Source organism: Carettochelys insculpta, chromosome 1 (genome assembly GCF_033958435.1).
Source record: "Carettochelys insculpta isolate YL-2023 chromosome 1, ASM3395843v1, whole genome shotgun sequence".
In the NCBI taxonomy this organism is placed as follows: Eukaryota; Metazoa; Chordata; order Testudines; family Carettochelyidae; genus Carettochelys; species Carettochelys insculpta.
In genome coordinates, this window is record NC_134137.1 from 365,039,377 (window position 1) to 365,058,042 (window position 18,666).

Genomic DNA, 18,666 nt, shown 5'->3' on the forward strand with positions numbered 1-18,666 from the left:
ACCTGCTTGTGTATATTATTTGGGCTGTCACTCAGTGAATTGCAGTGCATAATTACTGTAGTGTTCAGATCAAGTCTTGGTTTAACTAATTCTTTTGAGTTGTCACCCTACTGCACAAAAGAGGGGGAGAAGCAGTTTGACTTGAAAGCTGTGACAAAATGCTGAATTTTTAATGTGTGGGTGACAATGGCTTCAGTGGTGTTCGGAAAGCAGTTTGAACATATGATGCTGCAGGGGACCTGCTAGAGTGGAAAATTCCTAAATGGGATTAAAAAGGTAGCAGTGACAGCAGTTTAAAAAGTACTGGAGGGGGCTTTTTAGTTTGGGATATGGTTTTCAGCCAGAAAAGATAAACCAGGGCTCCCCTAAAACTGTTTAACTATGGGAAGGATTGTTACCCCCCGAGGCCCAAAGAACGTTTAGTGGTAGGGAAGGGAAATACATGAAGATTAGTTTATCTTTGATGGTTTAAGTAAAGAGCAAGGCTGTCTTACAATCCTGTGCATATTGCTGTTATATCTACTGTACCCCTGAAGAGAAATTATAAACCCAGAATCCTCCCTCACTGGTGTACTGGGAAGGATGTCTTGGTAGCTGGCAGGGGATGAGTGTCTCACCTCTGTGAGGTGGAGCTAGACAAGGTGATCTGCCTGTTAAGAGCACATGTAGAAACCCAGCAAGGGCCTAACTATTCCAACTGGGAAGACTTAAAACATCTTATTTAGATCCTCTCACATCAGTCTGGTGACCCTCTCAAGAGGGAGTGCAAATAGATGTGACAAGACAACCACCTCCGCCCATGCTAGACTTTATTGATGAGGTCACTGATCATACTTGTGTAACTTTAGGGAAAGTAGTGGTCTTAATTTATTTAGTTGCCTCTCACTCTCTGAAGAGGGCACTGAGGCCAACATCTACCAGAGGCCCTGGGGAAAAGTGGAAGGGCAGCATCTAGAACAGTAAGCCCCCCCTCTCTCTCTCTGAGCTGTGCCAGTGTGGTGCTCTGAAGAGGCCTGGAGCTCTGGCCACCACTGCTGCCAAACTAGCAGTGATGGCAGCAAGAGCTCTGGGCCCCTTTGAAATGCTGGGCCCTGGGGCAGATGCCCTGCTGACAGCAGGCCTGGATAAGGGAATGGATGCATTCAGAGAACCTGCTGCTTATTTCTAGTACAGATAATGCTGGTATAAGGTCACTGAGTCACAGAAACGAAGGGTCCTGTGGCACCTTATAGACTAACAGAAAAGTTTTGAGCATGAACTTTTGTGAGCACAGACTCACTTCATCAGATGCTGGTCTTGGAAATCTGCAGGGCCAGGTATAAAAATTTTTATAAAATTTTTATACCTGGCCCTGCAGATTTCCAAGACCAGCATCTGATGAAGTGATTCTGTCCATGATGAAGTGATTCTGTGCTCACGAAAGCTCATGCTCAAAACTTTGTTAGTCTATAAGGTGCCACGGGACCCTTCATTGCTGTTAGAGATCCAGACTAACACGGCTACCCCTCCGATACTTGAGTCACAGAATTTTTTTTCTGGGCTACTGGCTAATGCCATATGAGAGAGTAGACTAACAAACTTTAAGATCTTACTGAATGGATGGTAATTACACACTGTCAACAAAAGAAAAAAAACAATTTATTTTACTGAAACTATAGGAAACTTACTATTACAGAAAATGTCACATCCTATGAAAAGTACCTGCTAGTTTAGAACCTCAGGAACATTAGCCTTAATACACCATAGTAATAACCAAGGACTTGGTATAACTGAGAACTTTAAATACACAAATAGCTTTTGCTGGGTGAGGATCCTTTAGCACTTTTTAAAATTTTACAACCTCAGAACAAGCCTGGAGACATTTAATAAGTTACCAGTACCCAAGTGCTTGTCCCACAGCAGTAGTGGTAGCCATGGTAATGCCTACAACAAACAAACTGGGAAAGCCAAAGTGAGGTGGACCTGTGCTTGCTAAGAAATTAAATATAGCTTTTTCAATTTGACAATGTCCCCTTAAAGAAGGCAAATTGAAATGCACATTAAATAGGTAAACACAAAACATGGTTTGAGGTTCTAAATTACTAACAGGATGCAATCACAGACTTAATCCATTTCCTGTTACTGGCTGAGACTTGAATTTAGGGTCCTGTATTTGGCCTTGCAGGAGAGGTAACCCTGAACGACAGCAGTGGTCATTATGTACCGATGACATATATACACCATGACTTTGAAAAAGAGGGACCCTAAATTCAGGTTGACAGTTGGCAAACATTTGTCTACTTAAAATGTAGATTTCTTTTAACTGTATCATGAATGGGGCTACAGAGAAAGGAGTGGAGCAGCTAACCAAGGTGCCTGAGGCCTTTCCTGTGTAATGTAGGGAGGAAGTCTGGGAAGCAGCTTGGAGAGGGGCATGTAGAGTCAGGGTAAAGAGTGAGGATTCACTTTTTCAATCCAAAGCTTGGAGCAGACAGAAGGTTGTAGCAGAGGTTTTTCTACAGCCTGTCCCTGAGAAGCAGGAAAAATAAAGGATTATATTGGGTGGCAGGACACAACCCCATCTACCTAGGGTAAAAGGAAGAATGAATTCACCTCTTTTTTTCTTCAAAATGCTATTTAACTTTCTCTTAAGATTTATAAAAATACTGATGCAGGAGTGATGACTAGTTCTATCATAATACCTTTTAAAATGACTAAATGCAGCAGTTTCGTCCACATATGGACTATAGGTAGCATGGCAATGTTAGCTATGTTTTAACCTAGACAATTAGTGTTCCAATCATTAGAGAATATAAATCTACTTTATAGTTATAAACTTCAGTTTACAAGCAGATACTTAGCTTTGTGCATTTCTAATAGCCCCAAATGTGTATACCCAATCACAAATATAATTCTTAGTGTATAACATTTCACTATCCTACACATGAAAGCCAGTTCAAGTACATTTGTGTTTTTAAGTTAACAAAGAGTACTGTCCTTCACAAACTTATTGCAGTGCTAACAACTTGAAATTTAAGGCATTTTTAGTAAACAAAGTAGATAAACATCTGCTGAACTCTTGACCCCTATCAGCTGTGCCAACAACAGCATCTTATGAAGTTAAGTACCTGACTTCATAATATATAGTAAATATCCACGTGAAGAGCCACAATTATGTCTGATCCTCTTAAAGTATGTAGTGTAGTGGTAGGTGATGAACCTTTTTTGTGCCCATAGTCCCTGACCCACAGAAAAGCAAGGGAGGGAACACACCCCTCCCCCATGTGCCCTTCTTCCCCACACCCCAAGAAGCACATTGGCCTCACTACCCTCAAACTCCACCCCAAAATGTGGGGAAATGTTAAGCTAGTAGATATTATGGGACCCTTCTAGGCTCTGACATAGACCAAAAATGAGGTTTAGTGCACAGGAGGGAGCTGCCAGGAAGCAGGCAGGAGTGGAGGTGAAGGGTCAAGGTAGGAAGGAAGATGCAGGAATGGGCTGGGGTTTGGAATCTGAGGTGGGGGGGTGACAGCACAGTTGGAGCAGGCACAGGCTCCTACCTACCACAGTTTGGGGGAAGTGGGGGCACACTCATAGCTCAATTCAGTGGTAGCATTGCTTCCCACCTCTCCTATTGGCTTCAGTTTGACCAATGGGAGCAAAGGGGGTAGATACCTGCACAGAATGTTTCCCTGTAGCGCGTTGAGCTAATTTCCCCGTGCCAGGCAGAACCTGCAGGCCAGATCTGTCCACCACTTGCCCAGGCCAGCTCTGTGAAGCTCAGGGTAATTCCCTCTCACCCCTGCAAGCTGGCTATCACTGGTTCTCCAGCCATGGCATCCTCCGTGTGGCTGAGATACCAGCTCAGGCACTGCCAGGGGGTGGGGAGGGGACAGGAAGGAGTCATCAGCAAGCCCTGAGCTTATAGGCTGCATCCACCCCATGGGACAACAGTCCCCGCCCATCTCAAATATTCTATATATCCCTTCCCAGAAATATGCAATGTTTACAATCAATGAGAAGTGGGAATTTTGAATTTTTGGCTCTTAACTACAGTTAGTTTGTGGTTCCACCCACAGTCTACAACTAAGTTAATTACTGCTGTATGCTTCTTTGAAATCAAGAACAATCTAGCATACATTACAACATTTTCAATAAGCATCTAACATTTTTGAAGATTTACAGAAAACAAATATTCAAGAAGCTGAAAAACTTAGTTTTTCAGCCTTTTACATTCAATGTTTACAGAACATCTTACTACTGTCTACAGCAAATGGGCAAATTCACCCTTTCTGTAACTTCACTGAAGTTGTGGTAATACAGAGGAAAAAAAATTGGTGTAATGCATTTAAAATCTACCACTAGAAAGGCAGAAAAAGTTCACAATATGTAGAAGTTTCTAACATTAAGACAGCTGTCAATACACTTACATCCCCAAGATATGCAATTATATGAGCTGGACAAAAGATAACTCAATGCACTAGGTCCATGAAAGCAATATGGGTTAATTTTGTATTCAATTCCTGTCTATTGTTTTCCAAACTTTAACCAATTATGTGTCAGTGATAATTACCTAATTGTGTGTACAGCACCTGATAACATTATCAGTGCACCTGTGCGAAGTTCCATGGAAGCCTAAAAACTAGGCCTTACTTATGCAGAATTTAATGTTTGTGAATCCTAACAGAGGATCAAGGCCTTAAGTTTTAATATTATCTCTTGAAACTTGTTAAGAAAAATGGAAATGTCAACTATGATTTCTAGTACATCAGTGATACTGGATTTCCATTTCATAGAGCACATGATATGGAGCACCCTCACATTGAAATCAGCTCTGCTCAGGAGTGGAGTCATAACTACACACTTGAATATTCACCTTTGACTTCACATTAACATACACCTCAGTTCCTAAATCACAATGTGTAAATAATTCCAAGGAGATCTAGTTTTTAAATCCATGTAGCCAGTTTGCATGCTTCAGAGCAGCTGTACTGTTGGATCACTCTCTTTGGCTAATGATATCTTCAAATACAAATTTAATGCTTTTTTTTCATTATATTGACTCGCTCACATGTAAAAATACTCCAGTTCGTAAGTATGAATGAACTAGAACAGAAGTGTTCCTAAAATACATTTAAAAAAAGATGAAATAATTTATTTGCAACTTTGGCTAATGAGAATTCAGTTGAGGTACCCTCTGCAACATAGAGCTCCACACTTGCACACAGTTCTGATTCTCTTTCTCGCTGGGCTGACAGCATCAGAGTCTGATATCACATCTAGAGAACCTAAACAAAATATACAGAAGCGGAATTGAAGCTGGTTGGAAAAAAGCATTGCTATCGTGCTTGGAACTGCGCAAGAAAGAAGGAGATAATCCCTGCCCAAAAAACTTACAGTTTAGTACCCTGATTCTACAAAAACTTAACACATATTTACAAACATTCACATAGGTGTAGCTAAAAGTTAAGCATTAGTATAAGTCTTTGAAGGTCTGTTAGCTAAAATTACTTAGTAGCTGAAAGCTTGTGCTGCTGCATAGCTGAAACTGGTGAAGTCTAAGGCTGTGTCTACACTACAGCAATCTGTGGACAAAAGCGTTTGTCGCAAGATATCTTTCAACAAAACTCCTGTTGATAAATTGAGGCCAGCACGCAAAGTGGATCAGAAAAGCAATCCGCTCTGCCAACAGAGAGCAGTCAGACTGCCCGGCCACTCTCTCAATAAAACTGCCAACCACAAGTACAGCAGACAGGGCTGCCCCATGTCCTGGAAGTCCTGTCTGTTCACAGAAAACTCTCCTGGAACATCTAGAGGTGTCGACAGAGGCGTTCTGCCTCCTGAGGGGAATGGCAGAATGCTGTGGACGAAAGTGCAACATTCTGTCTATTTACTGTTAACAGAAAGCCTTGGGAATCCGAACAATCCTTGGGTTTTGTCAACAGAACACCAGTTTTGTTGAAAAAATCCTCTAGTGTAGACATAGCCTAAATGGCTAAAAATTTAAAAGTTGGACAATAACAGAGCATAGATCCCAGTGATGCTGGTGAGTGAACTTAGCCACATTCTAAATAAAAAGTTCTCAATCATGGTTGCTTCTGTTTTCCATTGCTTCACACCGACTGCAGAGGCTTCAAAGTGATAATTCTGGAATCTAATTGTACATTGTGGAATGACTGTGAGCTCCAGTCATGGATTAGCACCCCATTGTGCTAGATGCTGTACAAACACTAAGCTTGAAATCTAAAATTTGAAACAAAAAGACAACAGGTGGATCTAAGACGACAGACCAAGGAGTAAGAGAAATAAGGCGAGAAGAGTGGTCAGGACAACAGGTAATTGTCTCAGTGTACCAAATGTCAATTTCATGGTTGTGAAAAACATCACAGGCTGTGAAATCTGGTCTTGCATCCTTTGATCCTACACTATGCACCTTTCAAAGAATTAAAACCACCATTTTTCATACAGGGTCCTGACCCAAAAAAAGGCTATCGTAGGGGAGTAATAACAGTGTTGCCATCCTTAATTCTGTGCTGCTTTCACGGTTGGATGGCCACAGAGCATTGGCTGCTGGCCAGATGTCCAGCTCTGAAAGCAGCACCCCATGAGTGCCAGCACAGTAGTATGGGTGGCAATACAATCCCCTTATAATAACCTTTCAACCCCAACCCATCCTCTTTTGTGTCAGGGGTCCTACAGTTACAAAACTCAGCAATTTCCGATTTAAATATAAGCATTTAAATTTACTTTTTAAACTCAAACCATGAAATTTACTAAGATGGACCATGAATTTGATAGGGCTTTATGCATAACCACTCATGTTGTGTTTTAATAGGTTATCGCTGCAAACGGGACTTTTAAGAAAGGATCTGACGGGACAACAAGGCAGCTTTGTGGATATTTTAGGGAACTTCTCCCAAGCATAAGGCTGCACACAAGAGAAGCGCAAAGGACCCTGTCTGAACACTGGGCACATCCTTGATTAACCAGAGATAGGCATGATATGTTGCTAGTTGAATGTTTGTGGGAAGGAAAGCATGGACAAAAGAAAAGAAAACAACCCAGTCTGCAATAATTGGCAGGAAAACAATAAATCTCTTGTCAGTTAATCACATATAGAATTTCGGCAATATAAAGCAAGAGTCTCTTTTATAAGTAAAGGTTTTAATATTTAAATTTAAGCAAGAAATAGAAATATGATGTCTTATGTAACAGGAGTTAAAATATTTTACATGGTTTAAAGCAAGATTTGTTTGAGGTGTTTAATGGAAAAAAATGTCTTAATTCCCTTTATATATTAACTAAAAGATTTACCTGGCATTGCTTGGGTCCTTGAGAGCAAGGGGGTGCAGGAGTCCAGACAAGGGTGGGAGGGCTGAGGGCAGCCACAGGTGTGCTGCCTGGGTGCCGGTCCAGGGCTATGCTTGCTTGCTACCCCACTGTGGTGGTTCTGTTGTATAACTGTCCTCACTACCAGACACTTCCCTTTCCATTTGATGAGTAACAATCAAATTGCACGCACATCCCATTGTCCTGGCATAATGGAACCCTGACCTTGCTTTAAGTTAGGATAAGAGGAAGCAACATACCAAAGTTGGTGGTCTTATCTCTTACCATTTAGGAGGACTTAAACTGACTCACAGACTCTCTGAAATATACAGCAGATTAGCCTTTTTTTTTTTTTTTTTTTTTTTTTTAAAGTAGCATGGGGAAATGTCTCTCTCTTATGATAGCTAAGAAAAACAGAGCCCTGCACAGGACTAACGTACTTTAATATGCTGGTATATGCACAGCTGTGCTCTGTATCAATTCTTTAAACACAGACTGTTGACAATTAAGTGGGAGCTGCAACCAGCCTCTCAGCTGAAGGAAGGTGTTGACAGAAGAAAGTGGAAAAAATGGAAAGAGTGGTCTCTCTAAAGAGAGGAAGTTAAAACACTTAAATTTCAAAAAACCTGTGTTGAAAATTAATCAGGCCGTATCAAATCCAGCTAGTACCATCTGTCCTGTACATACAGATTTATACTCTACAGACCTTTCATTTGATAATCAAAGGTAAGCTCTTCTCCAGCCTTGATGGTTCTTGTAGAAAACAGCGCTATCCGAGGAAGACGTAGATCAAGGTTATCAATAAAAACATTGAAGACCTGAAGATTTGGATCACACTGTGAAGCAAAGATATAGGTTTTGTAATTCAGGTATACATTTGCTGTCAAAATAGAACTTCAGACAGTGGAATGCATGGTAGTTAAAATTATTGTGTGCTACTAATGCCAAGAAAGTGATGATTGAGTCTCTTCTCAGTTTCAATGGCAAAAATCACAAGTAACTCCACTGTAAGCCAAAAGAATCATACCTATTGAAACACAATTTAAATGAAAGCAGGGCTTTGTTATGTAATTGTATTGACATCAAGTCTTGGGAGACATTAGTGTCTTTTACTGAAGGAACTTCTGTTTGTGAAAGAGACAAGCTTTTGAGCTACACAGAGCTCTTCTTTAGATACAGCACACAAGACATTAGAACAGTCTATATAAAAGGCATGAAAATAGTTACAAGTTCTAAGTGATTTCAATCAACTAGAGTGGCATGGTTCAATCAAAACAATTTCAAAATAGGCACTCAAAAGCAAGTTCAGACCCCTCCCCCCCAAAAAAAAGATTACTACATGATGACATAAAGGAAGAGTGACCTTAAGCTTTAGGCCACACCTACTAACTGTGTAGTAGTGTCTTGACATTTCCAAGGGTTGAGTGTCGAAAACCTTTGCGAATGATGAATTTCGGGAATAGCATTTTATCCCATGGGAAACAGGAATCTTGACAGGGGAGTCGCCTGGTCCTACCATGGCAGTGGCTGATGTTGCTGAGCCACTCCGTCCTTCCCCCAAGCGATCCCCGTGTCAAGTGGGAGGGAAGGATCAGCTCAGCTCCAGCAGCTGCTGCTGCACCGGGGCCAGGCGGTCTCCCTGCTTGCGAATAATTGAATAATAATTGAATTTGCAAATGTTAAAGTCACAAATGTCACAACCTTACTGTATTCCCAACTTTGCTCCCATGGGCAGAAATAACGTTGTGGTACAGTAGGTGGGAGTTCAGCTCTCTCTCCTCAAACTTCATACTTGTTTGGCCTATGTCATTATATAGCAGCCCATGAAAAAAACAAAGCCAGATCATTAATTAAGAAAGCGTACTGCTAATAGTACAGTAAACTTTTTATTATCCGGCATCCCTGGGGAACAGGGATTGCTGGATAATACAATTTGCCAGTTAGTTGAGGGCTGCTCGCCTTGCTTGGCTGACCCTGGTTGGGCCACGCCCACTTCCGCCAACCATGGCAGCTGGCCCCACTCAGTGGGCCCCAGTCACAGGGGGACAGCTTCACAGCATCTGGCTTGAGGGAAGCTGCCCTGAGTGCTGGTTAATAGACTGTGTTGGTTATCTGAGTTCTAGATAACATGGCTTTTACTGTACAACTATGAAATTTTCAAAAAATAAACGGGACAATGTTCCTAAGTCAGCCAGTTGTTCCTGAAAGTTCTATACAGGTCTTTTACCTTTGGACCAGCTGCTTAGTACCCTGTTTTAACACACTAACAACCCCTCCTCTGAAGTTCATATTTAGATTTCTAAGTACAGCAGCTCAATTTTCAAAAGCGCTATTCAGTCAGCAACATACACGAACAAATCCTTTATTTCTCCCTGGCCCACCTACACAAATGTAGGGTTAGGATCAACAATTCATGCACACACAAAATTTTCAATCAACTAGAGTGGTGACTGATTGAACAGATGAACTGCAGTAGTTTCTAACAGCAGTTATAGCATTTTACAAACATGAAATCAGAAAGTAATACAAGCAATTACTGTACCACCATGCATAGGAAAGCTTGGGTTCAATTACATCTCCTGTATTAGGTTCTTTCCGTTTAAGAAAAACTATTCTTAAAAACAATTTCAAGTTCCTCAGTGAGTTTACAAATGGAGCTGAAGAAAGGAGCAAATCTGCAGGGGAGAGACATGCTATGGAAAACACAGGAATTTTCCTTCTCTCCATTGTTTACACTAAAACAAATGCACATTGACACTCTCCTCCTCTTCCAATATTTCACAGAAGTGTATAATTCATATAATATTAATCAATAGCTAAGTGATATGTTATGCAGTTATTTCTCATACTACTGGTATTCAATTATCTGAAGAGAAAATTTCATTCTGAGTATCTGGAAACAAGTACTGAAAATACTGGAAATCCAAATTATGATCCCAACTCTGCTATCTGATTGATGTAGACAAATCCTTTTCCCTAGGGCTGAGTTCCATCCAAGTTAGCAGGGTTCTGCTTGAGTTAGATTAGATTGCAGGCTGAGAACCACAGATCAAGTTATTTTACATTTTAATGAAAAATTCCTAATTCAGAGAAAAAATGCTGACATTCATCTTTCTAATTATGAACATGAAAGTGTAAGGAACAGTGAAAACTTAAGTTTTATTTCAACAAGTAAATTAAAATAGTTATTTAAAGTGATGTCATGTAAATTGATCCCATTGATAAAAAACCTTGCACATCCACTGTTTGTGAAAACTAAGAAATAATTATGTCTTTCAAGTGTGTCTGAAATCTAAGCTACTTTATATTTTTCTCATATGTAAAGTTTACTCCAGTAAAGTATGTATTAGTGTTCCTTCCTTCCTAAGTAACTGATCACGGTTATGTTGCATGTCTTAGAAAGATGCCTTTTTTGCCGAACCAAAAAAATCATTAATAAAAATTTGGTTTGTGGAGATCTTTGAAATACCATTCCACTTTCATGCACTCTGTCCATTTTAGGATCTCTCACTTTGTTTCATGAACAATAGTTTAAATTTAGATTTTTTAAAACAGAATGAGACAAAGTGACTTCAATTTTTCCCTCAAAGATTTCAAATTTATATAACTGTGCTGCCTGAACAACATTACAGTAAACCCTTGATTTTACAGACCCTGATTTAGCAGACTTTGGGAACTCTGGACTACCCCCAACCCTTGTTCCTTAAGTCTGCTGGGGTCTATAAAATAAACCGTAACACCGTGCCTCCAAAAAAAGCCCATCAAGAGACTTACTGCAGCTGCAGCCTGGAGGAACCACCACCTCCTCCACCGGAGGCGCCACATGCACACACCCCACCCTTGGTGGAAGGAGCTCTTGGCATCTCCAGCAGCGGCTCCTCCGGGCTGCATGGTGGCCCCTCCAGCCGTGCATGAGGTGAGGTGGCTCCGGTGAGCAGGGTTTTGTTTTTGTATTTTTTTTCTGGGGGGAGAGGGTTCTGGGGATCCTGGCAGGGGTGGGTGGGCAGTAAACCCTTACATTTAACACATTTTCAGGAATAGTGGACAACCCTCCCCCAATAGTCCATTAAATCAAGGGTTTACTGTGATGCACTCAAGCCATTTTCTTTGAAGAGAAAAAAAAAAAGCTTGATATCATACAAAACAAATAATTCCATGAAAGTTATGTATCTGATTATCAACATATTGACAAAGGTATTCTTGGTATAACTACTACTACTCAACAACAAAATAAAGCCCTTACGCTGTGATTCACAAAATGCGACACATTTCCATATCGAGCTGCATCCACTGTATATTCATCCGAGTCATAGTCCAGGTCAAATAGATATGTATTTCCTTGGTTGTCATACAGCTGGCCTCGTCTCTCTGCTTCCTCGCTTGTGATCACCTACGAAAAAGAAACCTGCATCATATTATTAACTGTTACTGAACTGAAACAAAACCATAATGAAGCTTTTTTTTATTCAAGAAAATGTAAAAATTTGAAAAGATGTAGGCAGACTTGTCTTTAAAGAAAGTAAGGGGTTGTAATGCTTCTCCAGGAAATAAGGAACATCTGTACATAAACTCTACTGACCAGCCCTGCTGTCAATAATGTATTGTTAATAGATAGCAATGGTATTGTCAAATATTGTATTGCTTGAAAATTTCCTTAGATATGCTTTTACAGATAAAGTGATGTTCACATCACTTTCTATACAATGTAACTATGTTACTCATTATATTTCATCCCCCAATTTCTTTGAACTTCTCTGTAAGTAATGCTCATAACTACATTTTAGATAACTAAAAAAATCAGTGGCTTCCTAACGGAGAATGTCGTGATTAGACAATTACAGTCTATCCTACCCTACAGGGACTTATCATTTCTCCTAAAAAGTTTACATTTACCACCTAAACTTGCATATTTTTCCCACCAGCTCTGTACAGAACTGTTCATGTCAAGCAGGATCACAAAAACATTTAGAGAAGGTGGAACAAGTAATGGTCCTCTCACTTCCCTGTATAAGAGCATCAAATATACTTTTTTTTTTTTTTTTTTTGAAGTTCAGTGCCACACTTGTAACAGTTTTGCTGGCAACAGTCAGGTAGTCAAAAGGTGTACAGTGCTGTGATCCCTGCCTGACAGTGGTGCTGGCAGACGCTCCTAGCACAGACACAATTATACAAGCAAAACTATACTTTTACTAATATAGCTTAACATTATCAGGGATGTCCAGCAACATTTGCACGATACAGGTATGCAGATTCTGCCTGAAAGAGGCCTACACTTACCCAGTTCCTGCTTGTTCCTTGCAAGTTTACGCCTGGTCTTCTATTTTAAATATATACTTTACTGTTAGGTTTAGCACAAAATTTTTTTTCTGGTAATAGCAAGGTAAGGCTAATTACAACAACTTGTTGAAGACAGTCCTAAATTGGATCTGGGAGGTTATCATCTTAGACTCTGAGTTATGATGTTACACTGAGTAAGAAAGTATAATCACATATAGCTGGGGGACTGGCAAGGGAAAGACACACTAACTAATCACCACGTCCATGTGAAGTCCTGCCTCTCTCTGCCCCCACAAGATCCATAAAAGTTTCCTCAACTAACATCACACCGGATTAATTCTATTCTGAGAAACTGATCTCTTGTACATTCTAAATGAGTTTTTAGGAAGTATCTGAATGTTAATTGGAAAGCAATGTGTAGAAGAACCGGAAACAGTTGTATAAGGGAAAAACACAAATATTCAGGCTGGCATCAGTGGTGGAGCACAAATGATGGGGGCAGGAGAGAGAAGAGATATGAAGAGACACCAGGCCAGAGATGTCAGTGTAAATTGCATCATGTAGGGCTCTGAAAGCAATGACCAGTTTAACTTAATATTTCACTAGTTCACCATTGCACTGTGTGACTCAAGGACCATGTCTAGATTAGGAAAACAAAACTGTTTTAAGACATGTTAGAAGGCACATTTTACCAACAATTTTAAACCAGACTTTGTACCTAGTGTAAACAGGTCAAGTCATTTTAACCATTTGTTAAGTGGTATTGACCAATCTGTTTTAAATTACAACTTATTTTCTAAATTTAGATATGACTGAAATACTTGGGCTGACATGATCAGCATGACAAGCGGTAAAATAATTTTTGCAGTAAGCTGGCCTGGGATGAGGTCAATACTAAAAGAGAACATTAGAAAAGAAGCCTATAGTAATCAAGATGAGAGGTGATCAGAATTCTGACAAGGAATTTGGTTAAAAAGGCAATTAAAGAAGAGTCAAATATAAAACAAATAAACCCAACCAACCACACACCCCATGTTGTGAAAGAGACAGCACCTGGTTCTAAAGATTATGATGCAACAAAACAATGCCAACAGTTTATTTTGCACTTCAGTCCCTTTTCATTGCTTTGGTGTAGAAAACACTCTGAGTCATACAATATAAAGGTAATTTGACTTTCAAATGAGAAGTCTCTTCAGTGTACTCCTTTAACAAGTGCATATTTATCTGTTACGTAACAGAATCAAGAACTGCTGAAAAGGATTTTTTTTAATTTTTAGGAAGTGTTTCCTACGCTTAATTTTTTTATTCCAAATAACTCATCTCTGAGATAAATACATACCTCTCCAACGTACTCCATCACAAATCTCTTTGTTTTAATTTTCTGGAGGGTTTTTACTCCCCAGCCACGGCCATTGTTAGTTCTGAAGATGCAAAGAGAATATGGTGTTCCTTTTTGTACTATCCTGGTAGGGCATTCAGGACCACATCGGCAATACGAGTTGCATTCATAAATAGGCAAGCCTGGTTGAATTTTTAACTGCTTTCGTTTATTGTAAGCTAAGAAAAATCCAGCCTCTTCTGGACAACACTTCTCAGCAGGGCAATGAGAGCATTCACAGCCAGTGGTGATTCCATTCATTACATTTATTCCTGGAGCAGGTTTATATTCATTAATATAGTAAAAGTCTAAAGGAGGACCCTCGAGATCCACAGTATTTTCTACAAGAATCATTCCTTTATGGTTCTTTTTCCTGTTGAGTTCTTCTTTCCATCTCTGTAGAGCTATTCTTTGTTTAGCCTTCTTTACAATGTACTGTGCTACTACAGGTTTCAAAGCTTGAATATGGTTTTTTAATATTATTGCTTTGCCTCGCTTTAACCGAGATAAATATTCATTCTTGTCTCTATGGAAGTACTGAAGGAGCAGTGGGCAGTTAAGATTTTTCAAAGGTACCCAGGTATTAGAGGATTCTGGCCATCCTTTCCATTTTACCAGGAAGTACTCTGTGCCCTTGAAATAGAGAAACAGACACAGATTTAGCCATAGCATTTCCAATAATAGTTGATCAAAACTATTTTGAAAATCAAGTGTGGTGTTCAGTGATATAACTGCTTTGGTATCACATCCATAGTAAATAAAATTAAACAGAGAAGTGAGTATCATTAAGCAGGTAGCATAAACTGAGTAGCAGTCAAACTATCATCTTTAACACTCTTATAATGGAGCCCTAGCACCACATAGTTAAATTCACAGCCATATGGGCCTAACAGTAGAGAATAAAACATCTAAAGGGGGATAAATAGCTCAGTGGTTTGCACACTAGCCTGCTAAATCCAGGGTTGTGGGCTCAGTCCTTGAGGGGGCCATTTAGGAATCTGGGGAAAACAGATTAAAAAAAAAAAAAAAAAAAAGCGTGGAGGGCATGGTGCTTGGCCCTGCCAAGAGGGGAGGGGACTGGACTCAATCTCCTGAGGTCCCTTCCAGCTCTATGAGATGTGTATCTCCATGTATTATTTCCAATGCAACATAACTAGGTATGAACTTTGTGCACCCCTTGTAACAATCCAGTTGGATAGAATAGTACAAAACACTCAAATTGTAAGAAAATGGAGTAGTTTGTTAGCACACTCATAGTTGGAAACAAACACCACCCTATACAGAACCAAAAAGAAAAATTAAAAAAAAAAATTATCCTGAAATTCTAACAGTGCTATTTGGAATAACACATGAGTCACCCTTGAGGAATGATACAGTCAAAACACTTCTTAAGACCATATTTAAATACTAAATTTTAAAATCTAATTATTTTGAAGCAAGGGTTTGATTTCAAGGGGATTAGAACAGGGATCAGCAAGCCTTCCCCTAAGGGAGTGCAGATATTTGACCTTTTGACTTCTAGGTATGGTCCTAGTGCTGGTGATACTTCAAAAAGTCACTAATAGTCCTACTTACAACCATTTCTTAAAGAAATAAATAAAGATGCAGAACATTACTATTTACGTGGTGATTGATAGCATTAGCCCATCTTTTAATAGACAGGTGGCATAGCTATGATCAAGCTCCTGGATCCATACAAGAAGTGGGGAAGGGCTGAGCTCCCACCTCACATGATGAAAATCAGCTTGCATGCCATTCTTGACACCCCTGCTGGGGGTTGGTGACCCCAGGTTAGAGCAATAAGGACAAATCCTTAAACCAGACACACAGATTGGCTTCTGCAGGCGTATGGCACCTAACTGGGATCTGGCCATGGATCCAGTTGCAGCGCGTGCTCTTAACTGTTCAAAGAACAGAGTGCAGTACTCTAGAAGTAGCATTTTAACTACAAACATGGGAGAAAACAAGCATCATAAAGACATACCAACCCATTATTTAAGCATAGTAAACTTTGGTTTAGTACTGGCTCTATACAACAGTCAGACATTTTGCTCTCCAGTTATTTCAGCAGAACCTTCCTTTCCTTACAGAGTCAGAGCTAAAGAACACTTTATTTAGGCTTCAACATTCTGAATTATTTTCTTCAATGTCAGCTAGCCTCGCATTTTAGACCCTGAGGAAAACTACCACCTCTCACTTCCAAATTTCAAAGTGAAATACTGATCAATTTTTTTCTGTAAAGCTGGACATTTATCTTACCTCTTCTACCTTGTAGTCACATAAATATTCCACCTCATAACTCTTTAGATGCCTGTTGGTGATTCCAAGGGATTTACATGTGAGATTTTCTTTCCTACATAATTCCTGGATGGTCTCAATTGAAGCTAGACAAGGCACATACCAAGCTACAATAAGAAAATAGGATTCTTTACTAATTTAATGTCTCATCTGAGTTGAAAAAAATAAGCACTTGATTTTTAATCTCCTCCCATGCCCCCCCAGACTGTAATTTGTAAGAACAGTCCCCAATATATCTGTAGAAATACAAATGTACATAGGCAGACAGAACCAAAGCCACTCCAGTTAAGTATAAAAAGAAGCCTGTAACAGTTCTCTGCTTGAACCTGTGCTCTGTATGATACTATGTGCATTCACAGAACAATCCAAAAACCTCCCTAGGACATACTAATTCTTCATTCAAGAAAGATTCTCAGTAAACAAAACAGAAATAATTACCCTGACCTTTAGGCTCCCTAGCAGAGGTTCATGCTTTTGACTGCAATTATATGGAAGCCTTTCACTTTTTTTGTAAGGTGAATAAATATCTGCAGTTAGTGAAGTGGAATCAATGCTTGTATTTGCTATGCAGCCATGGTGACTAGGATGAGACCAAGCTAAATCTTGCTTCCAGAAAGATCTCTGGTTTCTTGTCAACTGGGCCACATTTCGGAAAGTCAATCAACAGCGCAACTTATCACAGAGGTAGCCAAGTTAGTCTATACCTTCAAAAACAACAAGAAGTCCTGTGGCACCTTACAGAGTAACAGATACTTTGGATCGTAAGCTTTCATGGGCAAAGATGCATCTGACTAAGCGGGTCTTTGCACACAAAAGCTTATGCTCCAAAATATCTAGTCTATAATGTAACTGTTGTAAAGATGCTGACTAGGCCACCATGACTGCAACAGTTCAGAACTCTGTTGGAAAGAATCGTCCAAAGTTAATAGCAAGGCAAGTCTGGAGCCCAAGACACCAAGTTGTTTTATTATTTTTTTTGCCTGAATAAGAGTCAGTATATTTGGCAGCAGCTGAATTCCTTCATCTGCGTTCGCTGGGGACGGGCACTTGGGCGAGGAGCAGAGCTACAATGAGCACAGCGCCACTGCAAAGGGGGTGTGGGGCTGGGCAATGCAGGTTTCCCAGCCTGGGGGAGGCTTTAACTATGCCCGAACTCCAACCTGCCCTAACAACCTCTCCCGCCAAAAGCCTCCCGCAGACCCGGGACCGGGACCGTGCCCCTCCCCCCAGCACCTCACATCGCCTTCCCCCCAACACACTGCAGCCCCTTCCCCACGCCTCCGCTCTGTCCCGCGCACCATATTCTGCCCCCGCGCGCCTCCCGCAGCCACCGGGGCCCTTCGACAAGTCCCTGGCTCTGAGGCGCGCTGGGGAAGAAGCCAGGTCCCCATTCACATCGGCCCCTCACCTCCTCGCCAGCCCGCCATCTTGCAGGGGTCCAAGCACATTCAAATCCTGCGGAACTAGGGTCGCCGGCTGCAGGCCCCGCCCCCACCGGGATGGCCCCGCCCCTCTCCTCTCCGCGGGTCCCAGCACGGCCCCTGTCACGTGGGCAGAGCTCCCTGGGCTCGCGTCCTCCTGCGCCCCCCCCCGCATCCCCGCGGGGAAGTCACAGGCCGCCGGCGCGCGCGCGCGCGCTACAACGGCCCAGACGACCCGCGCGCACCCAGGCCGCACCGGCGGAGCCCTGCGAGAGGGGCTACGCCACGGTCAGAACCGGGGGCCGGCGCCTCGCGAGCCCCTCCCCCAGCCGTGGCCAGCGCGGGAAACAGCGTCCCCAGCAGCCACCCCACGGCCTGGGGGCGCTCGGCCGCCACGGAACCGCTGTCCCCGAGCTGCCCACCAGTGCCCGGGCCCTTCAGCGGGAGGCCTTTTCCTCACCTGCGGCTGGCAGGCGGCACGCCCCGCCCCGCCCGCCTCGCGCGTGGAAACGCCTTCCGGGGCTGCGTGTTTCCGGGCGGCTGGTGGCCGTGCTCCAGGTCCACTCCCGGGCGGCTGGGGGAGAAAGGGCCCCAGGCCCTCACCCCATAGCAAACACCCCGACCGCTGCTCTAGGCGCTACAGCGCCCCGGCCTGCCCGCGGGCTGCAGAGAGCGCGGCGCTCGCTGAGCTCAGCTGCAGCGCTTCCTTCCCCTGCAGCCAGCTGACCCGCGTGCCTGGCGCTGATCCCGCTCCGCTCCTCCTTCCAGCGAGGCGGAGTTTCCGCGGAGAGAGCCCAGCGCCACACGGCGGGTTTGCAACGATTGATGCCTTGAACCGTGGAGATGCACATCTCCCATAGAGCTGGAAGGAACGTCGAGAGGTCAGCGAGGCCAGTCCCCTGCCCTCACAGCAGGACCTATCACCATCCCTGAGCTTTCTTTTAATCGAACATGCCTCAGACCCTTGAAAGCCTCCCCCCG

At 42.1% G+C, this 18,666-nt stretch overlaps 2 protein-coding genes across 5 annotated transcripts in view; one reads left to right on the plus strand and one right to left on the minus strand.

Moving 5' to 3' along the window:
* The window catches only part of DCLRE1C (DNA cross-link repair 1C), a 27,391-nt gene extending 19,380 nt beyond the window's left edge, over positions 1-8,011 (plus strand). The window contains exons 15-16 of one of the 3 annotated variants that reach the window (XR_012648596.1): positions 6,111-6,317; positions 6,818-8,011. Coding sequence is in view for 2 of the 3 variants with exons in the window: in XM_075017658.1 (XP_074873759.1) it covers positions 6,818-6,843 (26 nt within the window). In the remaining variant the exon portion in view is untranslated. The other 2 variants (XM_075017658.1, XM_075017668.1) reach the window with 2 other exon arrangements.
* SUV39H2 (SUV39H2 histone lysine methyltransferase) overlaps positions 1-17,699 on the minus strand; it is a 25,499-nt gene extending 7,800 nt beyond the window's left edge. Inside the window, exons 1-6 of one of the 2 annotated variants that reach the window (XM_075017693.1) lie at positions 17,673-17,699; positions 16,226-16,371; positions 13,928-14,599; positions 11,555-11,701; positions 8,018-8,147; positions 1,391-5,270 (exon numbers count right to left, since the gene is read on the minus strand). In XM_075017693.1, the coding sequence (XP_074873794.1) occupies positions 5,164-5,270; positions 8,018-8,147; positions 11,555-11,701; positions 13,928-14,599; positions 16,226-16,371; positions 17,673-17,691 (1,221 nt within the window). In that variant the 5' untranslated portion in view covers positions 17,692-17,699 and the 3' untranslated portion in view covers positions 1,391-5,163. Of the gene's footprint in view, positions 1-1,390; positions 5,271-8,017; positions 8,148-11,554; positions 11,702-13,927; positions 14,600-16,225; positions 16,372-17,672 lie in introns of those variants that run through there. The other variant, XM_075017685.1, reaches the window with a different exon arrangement.
* Positions 17,700-18,666: the final 967 nt, after the last annotated feature.